Genomic DNA, 14,760 nt, shown 5'->3' with positions numbered 1-14,760 from the left:
CTGAAACGTGCCAGCAGAATTGGTGATGAATCTCTCCCATCTAAGAATAGCAGGTTTGGTTATTACCTTTACGGACACTTCAATTCTCTCAGATGGAACAGAGTTGTCCTACAAGTTAAGGTAGTTTGTACACAATTCTAATAGAAAGAGGAGGCCACATTACTTCTAAAGTGTATGTGTGTGTGTGTGTGTATTTTTAAGGATCCAATCTTCTGTAAGCAAGGCTAGAGGATCCTGCTGCTCTGAAAACACAACTTCTGGATCCTTCATTAGAAGATGTTTTCTCATATACAATACATTCGCTCATATATTCTGGTATCTCATTCTGATATCTCATTCTGTTATCTCAAATGTACAATGAGTACATTTCTCATGCTTTCAGGAGAAAGTATGTATCTTATTCTTTTTGAACAAAAGAACCAAAATGGTTCTTTTTGACTATGACAAATCAGAAAGGAAATACCTGTCCAGTGATCTTGGCTTTTGTGTATCCAAGGAAGAGCTTAGTTCTTACCCAGAGTTCAGGATTCCACTTGGGATCACATACATGAATTTTAAATTGAAACTCACAACCCTTACCAGCCTAGACAGGACTTAATTCATCAACGTGAAGTCTTCATTCTGTAAAACATGGTTGCGCTACCTTTCAAATACATGCCTCTGGAAATGAATTTGAAATAGTAGTCATTGATATAAACAAACCTGAGGAGTTTCACTTCTTTTAAGCACCATTTTATACAATTGTATATTAGCTTCTGTTTCACTAGATCATCACTACTCTTAAATTCTTTAATACCATTAATGAATGCTGTACTTAATACCATACTTACTTTAATACCATACTTAAACTCTTAAATACCATTTCAAAGAGTTTGGGAATAATTTAGTTACAACATTAGTATAAAAAAACCTTTCATAATGTCATTGAAATGATACTCATACCTTTTATGGCAGAAGACACATGTTCTTAAGAACTGCTTACAGGAAAGTTGTTTAAAAATTACTTAGCATGAGGATATGATAGCCTTTCTCATCACTTTAGCTTTTTTCTGATCTCCTTTGTAATCAGAAACTGCATAAGTACATGATGCTTCTGTGATGAATTTTAATCTAACTTTATATGGTAGAGCCCTTCAGAATGTATATATATATATAATTTTTTTCTCCATTTGTACTGTGCTAATGACTTTGGAATTTAAAGGTCACTGTAAAGCATAATATGTTGGCTGAAGAAGCTCATGCAATTTTAATAGTGCTTAGCAGGCTGGTGAAAAGAGCAGTCTTTAACAGTGTGCATGTTCTGTGGGAGTTACTGCTTTATGATGTTATGATGTGCAGACATTGAAGGAAGAATGTCAGTGGACTGGAAAGTTGTTAGAGCTTAATGATATCCTGCAGTTCAATAAATGCCAAGACAAACCAACCGTGCTCATTTTCAACCTAGGATAAATTGATTTTGTGATAATTTCTTACATGATTAAATAATGTCTTATGTCAATATGATTATTTTCTCCTGCTATTCATGTAACAGCTTGTCCATGGAAACTTTTCCTTTCCAGTGCACTTTTCTTTTGCCCTGAGAAGTTTACGCACCATGAACAGGTATATAGCAATGAAATGTGATTAAAAATTCGTTGTCTGTGTGGGTGGGTTTTTGTTTTCATCTTCCCCTTCCTCCCTCCTTGCCTCCATGCCATCAGTTAAATCCAGCATTAACCAGCCTCAAAGTAACAGGATATTTGAGTGGGTTGTTTGGGTTTTTAGGAGATATTCTTGGGATATCTAGGGATCAGTGTTCTGCCACTGGTGGTGGGTATAAGCTTAAGCCTAAAGCACTGCATTAAGATTTGTTAAGATATTTCAGGAAAGAATGCACATTGCAAATGTCAACATATTGTAATGCAGAAGTAAAATGAAAATTGTCTAGAGAATGTTAATTGCTTAGAAGTTGTGGCACATGGAAAATAGGCTTAGAAAATATTACTTTCTTCTTTTAATAATTTATTGTTAACTATGAAATTGCCCAAACCAATATAGTTTTCTCTCCCCTCTAACTTTATTGTGTCTTTTTAATTTCTTTTTCTTGCAGAATAATAGAATATATTGTTTGATATTGACTATGAGGGTTCAGTCTGTCTTCCAGCTTTTAATGAACTGTCTTTGCAGGGAAGAGAGATAACTTAAAAGAAATTAAATCCTCCATTTTGTGAGGTGACATGCTTTGAAGATTTTTTTGATATGTGCATATGATCTTTTCAACAAGCTGAATTTGACCTAGTTAAACTTAATTTGTCAACTTAGAGGTTTAGTTTAGAGCACTCCTACCCACCCTGATTTAAAACAAGCACAGCATTGTCTGTTTGACTATGAGCTCCCCATGAGTGCTGCCTTTTGAAGATCTCTAGTTTGTTTTGTTGAAGTTGCTACTTGCATTGTAATGTGTCACATAAACTGAAATTGTATTGGTAGTGCTTTGCGTGTGTTAAATAGAAATTCAGCTGAGGTAACCAGCATTGATAGGTTAAGCAGTGGCAAACACTAACTGAACTATATCTTTATGGAAGGGTTTCCTCTTAATTTAGTCATCCAGCACTGTGCTACAGTGGGCAAAAGCACTTTGCTTTGCTCTCTCTAGGGTTTTTTTTGTTTACTTTTTCATGCTGACATGTCAAATAGTGTTTTGTTGTTGGAAGGAGATGATGAAAACTGGTTATAGAATCATAAATAATTTGGGTTGGAAGGTGCCTTAATCTAGTACCAACCCCACTGGCAGGAACGCTTTCCACTAGACCAGGTTGTTCAGCACCCCATCCAACCTGGCTTGAACCAGCTCATATCAGGGATAAGTCACCATGTACCAGCTCTTCTCCTGTGGTGATGTGTACTGAAAAAATCAAATCATTATGTGCTTCAAAATGCAAATACGGTAAGGGCACAGCATGTCTCCTGCCAAGTGCATTGAGGAAAGAATTGAACTGATCTCTTAAATTCTGTTTTGTTCTTCACATTTGCTTTTTTTAGAGAAAGTTCCCATTTTGTATTTTCCTAAGTGCTGGAATTAGGCCAAGTAGGTTTTGGAAAGGCTACAGTACACATCACTGAACTATGCCTGTCTGGTTCCCCCTTCTAAGGGTATTTTTTTTATCTTTCTGTTTCTCATATGTCTTTTTCCAACCTATATGTGTCATTTGGTTCATTTAAATAAATACACAAGAAAAAAAAATACAATTCAGTGGAAATCCACTATAAACTCCAGAGTTTAATACAATGGAATTGTATTGAATCTTGTAATTTAAAAGAAAGAAGACAGTAGAGTAACAGATCTACAGATAGTTTATGTGGATTCAACTTACTTTCTTCCTAGTATTTCTTCTGATTTTGAGATATGACCAGAAATTAAGTGTAATGCTTTGGGTATACTGTAAATGAACAGGGTTTATAACTGGATAGAGCTGGTGCTGTTGGACAGTCTGAAATAGTGCTGTATCAGAATATGACTTCCATCTTCCTGCTCTTGTTAAGTAAATTATATCTGTAATATCTTACAAGATCTGTCAGAGAATGGGAGAACTTTGTATTTACAAACCCAAGCTGGCTGAAACTGCCATCCTCTTGGGAGCAAGTAGTGAAGGGTTTTACAGATACCTCCTGAGGGAAGAGAGAAATATGTGAGAATTCTTGTGCTTTATTTTGGAATTTGAATGCCCAGACTTGTCCTCCTCTGAAATAAATTATTTAACTTTATGAACATCAACAAAGGGAACATAATGCTTTCAGCAGATTCTAGTACTAAAATAACAATTCTTCAGCAAAAGATTTTTTTTTAATATAAGCAGCATCATTTCAACCAGTAACTTCCATAAACTTGAGATTGCCTTACCAATTTTGATTAGTGCACCATGTATGCATTAAATATACCAAAACAAGTGGAGTGTACCTATGCCAGCTGTGATGGCACTGCCCAGAGTAACACAGTATTGACAGTAATATTTTGACTTCGGTCACAGTGTGGATAGCACAACTGGTTTGGTTTTTAAGAAAATTCTAACACTCCACTTAAATATCAGTTCTAGTTTCGTGCTCAGTTGGTATTTGTATCTCAGACGTAAGTTGCAATAGCCTTGTGTCTGAATTGTCTGCTGTGTTTGAAAAAATACTGCATTTTTTGAACAAGGTTTCTTCTTCATTCTCTTAATTTCCTCTTGCAAGTAATACTGAATTTGATCAGAAGCTGTACTTAGCTGATTGTGTCAGAGCTTTGTGCGGATTTAAATTATTCAGTCTGTAGTAAAACTTGCCTGAGTTATTTTCAGGTAGATATCTGATTAATTCTGAATTCACTGTGGATTTCTGTAGCCCAGAGTCCCATCTGTTTTAAAATAAATACATTTAAGAAAAAATTCTATGCTTCAATGGATTTTTCAGACAAGGACTGAAGCAAGTCCTTATAAATAGCAGAGTTCATAAACCGTGGGTAAGAGTCTCTGTGCATTAAGGTATAAATTTGAAGCTGTGCATCATCAAAGGTGTGTTGTGAGGGTTCCAGCATATTTCGGTTAATAACTTCTCTTACTCTGGAGTCCAGACTGACCTGTGTATTAAAACAGAAAATCATGTAAATAATAGTGGTGAATAGTACAGGTGGGGTCTTAGTTCTGTTTTATTGGTTGAAAAAGCTGTATTTTTTAAGCCTTTCAGCTGGTGTCCTCAAAGACTGTAAAAATTGCTAAATATTCTTATGTAAAAAATGATTCTGTTAAAATTTGAATGGAGTAATATCTTGAGTATGGGTAGAGAAATGTCCTCACTAAGGTCCCTTATTTGAACAAGGCTGTCTGCAATCCCATTATTACTGAGACCAAAGGGTTATTTCCAGACCAACTTCCTGCTCTGTGCTAGAGAGCATTTATAATTTTTTGTGGCAGTTCATTTCCTGGAGAGTTAGTGCTGTTGTAAAGAGGCTGAATTTGGGGTAAGAGTATGACGCAGGTGGACAGTGTAACCTGGGAAGCTGTTGCTTAATCATATTGCTGTTAAAAAGCAGAGCGAATTGAAGTGAACCACAGGTAGGGCCATATAATGATTCCATACAACATACAGTAATGTCAATTTTTTTTTTCTACAAGTCTCTAGTGTTTGTAGAGAGATAATAGTATTGCAGGAACAGACTGGGTAGATTTAAACAGCATTTTCATAAGTACGTAAGTATAGCTGGCACACAAAAAAATTAAATTGCAATTTTGCAAGGATGTTGGAAGGTTTAAAATTCCAGCCGGCTTGGCAGGATTATATTCAAACTGTACTGAGGTGTCTTTGAAAATTGACATATTTGCTAACAGCAAAGTGACAAGTAGTTTTGAAAATTTTGGGGAAGTCATTGTGTTTGTTCTATGCTATATTTTGTCCGCTGCTCTTTGAGAAATCTGTGCTTTGAAAATAGCACTTTATTTGTGGTTACTGTGCTTTTGGAGAGACTCATACACCGCCTTCCGAGTGTAATGAAAAAAGGAACTGATTTGTCCAACAAATAAAATTTGAGTTGAGCAAGGATAATGTGATCAGCCATATATTTATGCCTCAAACTAAAAATTCCACATCAGCATGCCAGGGTAGCATAGGAAGAGCTTTCTTACAAGCAGTGAAAGTAGTTTTGACCATCTCACCTCAAGGATGGGTGCCTTCTTCCCCTACTTGATGGCTGTGGAATGTGGTGGGGCGGGGCAGGGGGGGGAAGTTCTCCCTGAATATTGCTGTAGCTTTAAACACATTATGACTAACTGTGCAAAGAAACATCAAAGAATATATTAGGCAAAGCAATATACCTCTTTTGGAGAAAGGATAGAAATATAATCTTCATAAATTAGTCTTGCTTTTTCTTCAATGACACTTTTGTTGGATTCTTGTTTTAGTTCCTCGCAGGCCATCCAGAAAAGCATGTTTTCCTCGCTGAATTCTGTTCGTAGAAATTCACGAAAAGCATTTCTGCCAGCTGGAGTAAGCATCAACTTGTCAAATGATTGAGCCCAGGCATTTACTTCTTCGAGAGTGGGAGCAGGGCTTAAGGAGGAAGAAGAGCAAAAGAAGAGAGAGAATGATTGTTACTCAAGCAGTTTGCAGCTGGCAGGAGGCATCTGCCATCACAATGGAACAAAACTGTAAGGTTTGTGGGGTTCTGATTCCTCACTGGAACTACCCAAGTGCAAACTCTTGTAAACACATTTGTAAGATTTTTTTTTTCAAAGTGTGGTTATCAAAAGCTTTGATATAGGTGATTGCCCCTGCTTTGATGCAGAAATTGCAGTTTACTGCTCAGAGTAATTGCAACAAAGAAGTACCTATGCAACAGCTAGACATTTATTCTATCCTTAATATTCCTTTTTAAATTATGGTTAAAAATTGAATGAAAATAAATACAAAGAAGCAATGATCCAAAACACTCTGAAAGGTACCCACCTGTATGTTACCATTTTGCAGGTGCTTTTACCTGCTTGAGCATTTCTTAAGAAACTGTTGCCTGACTTTTGGGAGGATCCAAGTTCCATTTTATTATTTTTGTGAGGCTGAGCACTTCCAGTTAAGCTCATTGCATACTTGCTCGGTGGGAATGGGATGTATTTTTAAATTATTTCAGGAAAAAGGGAGGCAGTTTACAATGCTGGTTTTAATTTGTCATGAGAGTGGGGATGTGCCTACATGCTGCATATAAGTAAAGCAGAATATTATTGATCAGACCTTTAGTTCATCGGAAGGTAAAAAACCAGGTGACTTGCAAATTGAGTATAAATGACAAGTAGATAATAGTTATTTTCATATTTCAGATAAATTATTGCAAATCATTGCAATTACTTAGTATGGTTTGTTGGGTTTGTTTCATTTTAGCTTGACAGAACACTTAATAAAGAAAGACCATACCTTTCCTCACAGTTTGGAATACCCTCTGCTTGGAGTTCATGAGATGTTCTCCTTGCTCTCTCTTCTTCTTGATTTCTAACAGTAAGACTACAAAGTTGCAGACAAAGTTTTAGTCAACTTCATAGAGAAAAAGGCTGAACATACACCAGATACTTTTCCTTTTATACTTAAAAAAAAATTCTAAAAGGACAGAAGCAAATGATAAGCACATTACCCACACTTAAATTCTGACCTTAATTTTACAATTGTATAAACCTTGAGTGTAGCTGAATGCTGTTTAATATTCTATAATAAAGGTTTTCTACAGAAGGAGACTAGTTCCATAAAATATCTCAAGTTGAAGAGACCCATTAGGATTTTCTCAAGTGCAATTCTGTGTGTATATATATATATATATATATACACACACATATACACACACATATACACACAAGTGTGCCAAATCTATTCTCCATTAATTTTTGTACTATGTATGCTCAGTGCAATGCTTTTACTTAAGCTGGACCTGATGCACTGGTTTAATGTGAGTTAGATTTCAAGGTAGGTGGATTTGGATTTGTTTGGATTTTTTTTCTCCTCGGCTGTGATGAGGGCTAAGACTCTGGTGTAGAGTGGTGATACCATGTTACAGGAAAGCCAGAGTTCAGAAGGACACAAGATATAAGTGAGCTAAAGACTTCCGTATGTGACATTGGAAGGGTAAACATCTTTCACAGTTCAGATGTAGATACAGCCAGATTGTGTGGTGATTGATTGCATCTTAGAAAATTGCTATTACATGTGTCAAAATGTAAGGTCTGGAGCACAAAGAGCAAATCTATCATTGCTGAATATAATTTTAAGTATGTCTGAATGGAAACATTTGTTTGTAGCATTACAAAAACAAAGTTTGCTGCAATCACTAGAGATCACGGACAGTTTTTGATGTCCCATGGAAGGGTAGCTGTCAACTCCTGCTTCTTTCATCAAATGTTAGTAAAGATAGCTCTAGTTTTTAAAAATTTCTTTTGTAGTTGTAGATGATTCATTTTCATTTGAAGCTGGATTTGAAAATATAAATTTTTTTTATGCAGTGGGAATTACATTCCAGTTCATAAAAGCTATGGTAGCTTAGTGAGAAATGCATGTGCATACACACATGCAGTCATATAATCTGTAAAGCTGCTTAAAATACGTCAAGAAGAAAAAGTCTTAGTGAATAACCTGTTGTTTATATGAAACAGGCCCTCCAGCAACACAGTCGCTATAACTTCTAGGGAAATATCAAACTTAATTTCTGCATTTGTATCTTCCCTTTCTTTCATGATAATGTTCTAAGTTTTGATGCCTTAATCCCTAAAAATCTCATTTATCTCTAGGAAGTTGTTTATTTTGTTGTTAAACCAGTGGATTTTTCTGCCTGTTTTGCATTCTAAACTCTTGCCCAAGTCTTATTTGCAGCCTCATTATTTACTGAGCATCTCCTTCCCTGTCTTTGTCTACTGTTAGTCCATAACCTGTAGAGACCTGCTTTTCTCTTTGCCACAGCAGTCCATGTGTTGAAGACATAGGAAAGGTTTTGTATTGCTAAGACAAAGAGCAGATACTGCAAACACTTTTTTTTCAGCAACATCTGAACCATATGTTCAAACCAATGAACTGTCTCAACTTACCCTTTCAGACAAAAAAAAAAAAAAAAAAGAAAAAAGTAGTAGTGCTAGTTCTTCATTCTGTTAGCCAATGGTTCAATCTTTTCTGAATATGTAAAGTGATATGTATTCATCACAGACAGACAGAAAGTGATACTCTTATCAGAACTGGTTTTGGATTGAGGGGAACCAATAGATCCAATAGAAAGGAATACAGTTTTCATAGGATAATGCACAGAAAAGGAAAAAGACCAAAGAAATAACAAAAGTTTCCCTAAAAGAACATGCCATACATCAGAAAATTACTTACAGGCAGGCTCTTTCCCTAGAAATGTACAAGTAAATAATAAAGAGACTAGTGCAATACTGGATCCTCTGGGGATCTGGAAGAGTAACAGGCTGCAGGTTTGGGTTTGACTGTAGGAATGAACACAGGCTCTGAGCATCCAGCTGTGAGACTCATTTCAGCTCATTCTAAATCTACTATTAAGAATATGCTGAATATTGGATGTTCAGCAGCTCAGCTGTATGACTCATGGAGACTGTTATTTTTATTCCTATTCATAATTTTTCTGTTCCAAGAGCTTAGGCTATTTTGAGGAAATGGTCTATGAATGGGGAATATAAATAGCTTAATTATGGTTTGTTTTGCATTTCTTGCTACTAGAAAACAATTGTTCAAAAAAAATCAGAAATTATTTTAAAGCTGAAACAAGCTGCTCTGTTTCTGAGCCTGTATTGGTTTCCCAGATGATTCTGAAATGCAAATAGGAATTTTAAGCATCATGAAATGTGGGTAGTTTCACAAACCCTGTTGAGTAAATTGCTTTCTTTGTATTGTTTGAATAGTGAGATGCACAGAAAATGAGCATCCTGCAAAATATCAGGTAGAATTCCAAGAAAAAACCCACTTTATCAACAATTTAAAAGGTAAAATGCAAATTTTATATACCATGACTTAGTTGATAAATGTGTCTTATTTTTTCCTTTAATGGAAAACCATTTTTTGTGTAATGCAGCTCTGGACTGAGCCACTTGCAATTGCCCTGGACAGCTGTTGAAATGGCATTGGAATTTGTATGGGATGTTTTAACATAGATGCAATAGGTAGTAAACTGATCCTGTACAGTCAGAGTGTTAATGTCTCTCTAAATTCTACTTTAGTTTACCTGTAAGCACCTGCTGAAAAGCTTGGTAGGATCAGAGCCAGAATTCTTGGCATGTCACAAAAAATCCCAAACCTCCAGGCAGCATTTTGTCCGTGCAAAATACTCTCACTGTTTGCATTAGGGAGGGCAGTTTTTTGTGTGTCTTGGCTTCTGATGAGTTGAGTACCAATAGCAAGGAAATGATCAGTCTGCTCTTCCCTTGCCTTCTAATGGTTTTCTCCAAAGCATTTGCCACAAAGTGCTATTGGAAAACAACATTAGTGGAATACATTCCTAGCCCTTTAGGTTATTTATGACCACTTCCCATCTCCTCAGTGCCAGGTTTGCTTGCTCTGAAGTGTTTATGTGGTGGATAGTGAATTTCTCAGAAGCATTCCACTTGCTGTCAGTGTTTTGGCTGAACTCTATGGCTGTTTAAGACTTTTTGTTTATTTGAATGCAAGTTCTACTCTCACCCATTAAGTAACACTTGCTCCTGAACAGATACAGGGCTTTTGAGTATGGGAAGTTTTCCTTCAGTTCAGAATGAAATCTCTTGGATCTGGAGGAGCTGGTAAGAAAGTGAAGGTGAACACTGTTAATTTAAGGAATCAAGTGATTCCTTCTCTTTTGCTTCGATTGATAAATTTTCTTCCTTAACAGGAATGAAACTTTTGTGATGGGAGTTTTTCTGATTTTTTCTGCTTAGCTCTTCATCTTCAGCAAATACCTACAATGTTTAAAACTTCTAGTCCCAATGATTATCTTCATATGAGTTACAGGTGCCATGAGTTGGCAGTACTAATTAATGACAACACATCCAGTTACCTTCAGGGGAAGTGCTGGGCACCTGGTTGTTCATTTTCTGACCTACAAATCCTTCCACCTTCTCCTAACTCCATTTAAAACCTTCGGTGCTGCTTGTCAAGGCCCAAATCTAATTCTAAAGGTGTGGCTTATTCTGGTATTGCTTTCAGTTTTTAGTAGGAGCCTTGATGAAGCTCAGTGCTGAGGAGACCCTGTCCAGCACAAAACAGACATTACACAGTATTGACTAAAAAAGAGCAATAGAGATACTGTACAGATATTTCTTTTAAAATCTGTTCTTTCAATGGCAGGGGAAAGAAAGAGTACACTGGAGTAGAGGGGTGTATCTAGTAGTAGAGCATAGCTATCTCTTTGTGTCCCAGATCTCCAGAATTGTACAAGTGTTTTCTTTGGCTTATGTTGTCCTATGCAGGAGCTGTGTGTTCTTTCCCTGCTATTCTGTTCTCTCGAGGCTTGAATGAGAGGAGTTACCATGAGCAGCTGCAGCAACAGCACCAACAAAAGCAGCAGGCATTGGACCCTCTGTTTCCTGTGCTGAGCTGAGCCTGTGCAGCACCTGGGGTCTCCGGGGTCGTAGCCATCTGCCACTTGCGTATCTCCGTCCTCTCTGATCCCATGGGCTGCAAGCAAACAGGAAGGGGGAAGTAAGAAATATCTTTCTCTTTTTTCCTTTTTTGTTTGCTTTAAAAGTCTTACCCAGAAGTGCTGAAGCCAGAACCTCAAAGGAACTGAAAAGCTAAATCACTGTTTTTCCCCCATAGAAGTTCTTAGGTGTTGAATCCTTTAGAAGATTCACTCATTTAAGTGCTGTGATGGGAGGCAAAGGGCTAATGAATTCTTCAAGTACATGGTAATACAATGAGAAGGGAGTGGTGATGCAGAGAATGAAAGGTACTGGAGAAAGGAATACAGGTGAGCTTGCCCCTGATAAGTACCAGCTGTGTTAATTATCCAATACAGCCTGACCCTGATGAGTCAAGCTATAGCCAATAAAGGTAAATGTGATAAAAGGGAGTTGGTTTAGCTGGTATGAGGAATCATGAAGAATGAGGAACCTTGAGGAAGAGGCAAGGAGATAATCATAAAAGGAAGGATCCTGAGGAGAGAGAATCACTGCTGTGAGGTCAGTCTGGGTCTGCAGTTAGAGCCTGGTGCTTGAACCTGCAGCCATAGTCTAGCCAGGTAAAAGCCTGCAGTCAGAGTCTGCAAACAAATATGTGCAGTCCTAGTTTAGCAGGAAATAAACAGCAGTCAGAGGCTGCAAGGGAAACCTACGGTAGGAGCTTGCTGCAGCCAGAGTCAGTGAATAATTGGAGTCAGGGTGGCTGAACTGTGAAGAAAAATAAACCAGACCCTTTTTCATGCTGTGATAAATAAGAAGACTGTCACAGTTCATTTTTACCCTCTAATAAGAGGGCTGCTGCAACAGGTACAAATGAGGGGTCTTGGAGAGCTAGAGGTCTTGGCACAGAGGTATATAAGCCTAGGAATTGAAACGTGTTTCCTGATATTTTGACTTCAAGGCTATCCTTAGGGCTTTTTTTTTTTTTTTTTTTTTTTTTTTTCTCACCTGATTAGCCAATGCGCAGGCTTCATGATGCTTGGGTGAGATACCTGAGCTCTCCTGAAAATCTAGCCTTTGAGTATTGAGGATGTCTCAAACCTGCTGGTTCCCTTTGTGGCAAAGGAGGAATGGCCAAGGCTCATTTCTCCATTGAAGGTCTGACTGCCACAGTTTTAAAAACGTTTTTCTCTATGCCTCCGTGAAGATGAGGAGGAAACACAAAACTAGATGGTAATGATTACATGGCTTTCACTGAATCCCCCAATTGAAGATAGCATGAAACAATTTTTGGTGGATGCACGGGTTGGTTTTTCTCCACAGTTGTAGGAAGCCTTTTTGAAGACTGCATTTTGCAGATTGTGCAAATAAGTGGTGTTGATGACATGACAAGTCCCCTTGAAGTCCCTGTTCATTTCTGACCTATCTCTGAGCTTCACATTTGCTCTACAGCACTTAATAGTGCTCTCCCTGTTATGCTGAAAGTTGTGCCATATGTAAGTGACAGATGTCTTTAAGAGATGAAATGTTAGCTTGTACAAAGATGAGTATGGCTTTCTTTGTTTTATTTGTGTTTGATTTTTGGATACATAGCTAGTCATTCTCCTGTATCACAAGATCCTTTTGTGTGTAGGTTTGTTTCAGGTTGCTAAACCTTTTGAGACCATGACAATTGGGAATTAAAATTAGCTGCTACCCACTTTGAGTTCTTTTTTAAAATTTATAATGTCAGACTTGAATCTAATGAGATCAATACTTGGGGGTTAAAAGTTGTATTCCTTTCTAAAATGTTCATCCAGGTTTAGGAAATGCTTTTGTTTAACTTGAGGGGGAATGTACAGATGGCATCATGGACTCGACAGAAGTGTCAGGAGAAGAAAGAATGTTATTTTAGCAGAGTGCAGCATTACCTTTTGCTGCACTTTGGCTATTGTGTGGAGTTTTTTAATGTTGAATTTATTTCTGTCTTGTAGAGCTTAATAGTTTTTATATTTGTGAGAACCACCCACTCTCCCAAGAGACAAATGCATGACATGGTAGCAGAAGATGCACCTGTGTAGCAGGAGGAAAAAAATACAAGAACAACAATATGGATAGAAACTATAACCAATTTTGAAACTCCGAAGGCCCAATATGACAAGCAATAGCTAAATGACCAGAAATAGAAAATTAGAAAAGGAACATAGCTTCCAACTGCCCCTCCCTAACCTTTCTTATTTCAAAACGTGGAAGGATAACTGAAATGTAGAATGCATTTGTAGATTCAGATTTGTCAGCTTCAGATTCACATGAATGGAATTACTAGGTATTAATTTTCTTCCAGATAACTATACTTTTTTAAATGGAGCATCTTCAGATTTCAATTAGAGAGTGGTAGCCTATAAAACATTTTTTTGGAAGGATCATATATCTAACAATATGTCAGGCTGCTTTGGACAGTAAGCAATTATTATTGATTAGAAAAATGTAACTTGGATTCAGACATGTGCTGTTTCTATAGCCTAATACATCCACTCTTACTTCTGAGTTATTTTATATTCACACATTCGTATCTCTTATTCATATTAATAATGAGTTACCCTGGACTAAGTACAATCCAGGGTCCATATTATAGGATGGCAAGGTAGAGTGCTGAGCAGTGGTGCAGGTCATTACATAGTTGTAGAAACTCCTTTGGTGCACATAGTATTAAGTCCCATAGGGCAAAACCATGTCAGGCTGGTCAGGTTCACAGAACAAGCAATAAGTGATCTATCTCAGCACTGTGTCTGATTTCAGAAGAGCTTGTTTTATGTATGTAGGTATCTTTCTGCTGCTTCTAATATATCCAGAACTTCAGTTTAGATATGGAAGTTTTCCATCACACTTTGCTGCTTCTCACTGCAACCACCAGAGCTGTGTAATGAGCCTTGCCAGGCAGTTGCTGGTTTGAGTTGTGCTGTGTGCAGGAATGAGTAGTAGGTTTATCAGTTACTCCAGTGAATGTTATTTGTAGGAATTAACAAAATTACTTGCTCCTTTATAGTACAGCCCACATTAGCAACAATTTAAGCAATTGCTTGATTGATTTGTGGATCTGTGGGAATTGAGGTGGTTATTATTTTGCCTTCAGTAGACTTCAGGCTCCTTCAGGGCAAAAAGGAGAGGATGTTTTTAGACCTTGTAGTGAAAAGGTCTTCTATTCATGTAATTTTATAGTTGTTAATTTGGGACATCAGATTTCTAGACCTCTCTGAAGGTGCTATGGGAATGAAAAGATTGTACGAGAACCCTCTGTACTGGATGTTCTCTGCACTTTGAGAACTGGAGTCTGCCTTCTCTGTCCCCTCCATATGGAACAGCAATATGCCTTGTTTGAAAATGGGTTAGAGAAGAAAGCACAGAGGGTTAGAAAACTGGAGATGGACTGCTGTCCTGTACATGTTTTCTGGAGAATCCAAAAATACTTTTAGGTTGCTGATGGAATGATGTAAGGTACCTCTAATTGGAGGATTTCAACCCCTACTATCTCATGCTCTGTTTATACTCAGACTGGGTATGGTTTTAGCCAATTGCTGAGAATCACATGAATTGTCAGTAGGGTCTAATTTTGCTACTATCAAGTCACTGTGAGGAATCAAATCCTTGAATGGGACAGTCAGTGTCTAGATGGCAAAAGGGGATTCTGTTGCACAGGTTATGG

At 37.4% G+C, this 14,760-nt stretch overlaps 1 protein-coding gene across 2 annotated transcripts in view; it reads right to left on the bottom strand.

Annotated features, from left to right (window-relative positions):
• Window positions 1–4,402: 4,402 nt before the first annotated feature.
• Window positions 4,403–14,760, bottom strand: part of RGS20 (regulator of G protein signaling 20) — a gene marked incomplete at both ends in the record, with an annotated part of 34,329 nt that continues 23,971 nt past the window's right edge. For both annotated transcript variants that reach the window (XM_083873721.1, XM_083873722.1), the window contains 4 exons: window positions 4,403–4,591; window positions 5,823–6,057; window positions 6,913–6,999; window positions 10,988–11,136. In XM_083873721.1, the coding sequence (XP_083729847.1) occupies window positions 4,403–4,591; window positions 5,823–6,057; window positions 6,913–6,999; window positions 10,988–11,136 (660 nt within the window). The remainder of the gene's footprint in view (window positions 4,592–5,822; window positions 6,058–6,912; window positions 7,000–10,987; window positions 11,137–14,760) is intronic.

This window comes from Zosterops lateralis (assembly GCF_965231275.1).
Source record: "Zosterops lateralis genome assembly, chromosome: 1".
NCBI classification, from domain to species: Eukaryota; Metazoa; Chordata; class Aves; order Passeriformes; family Zosteropidae; genus Zosterops; species Zosterops lateralis.
The sequence above is the reverse complement of the archived record's forward strand: the minus strand, read 5'-3'. Positions and strand labels throughout refer to the sequence as shown.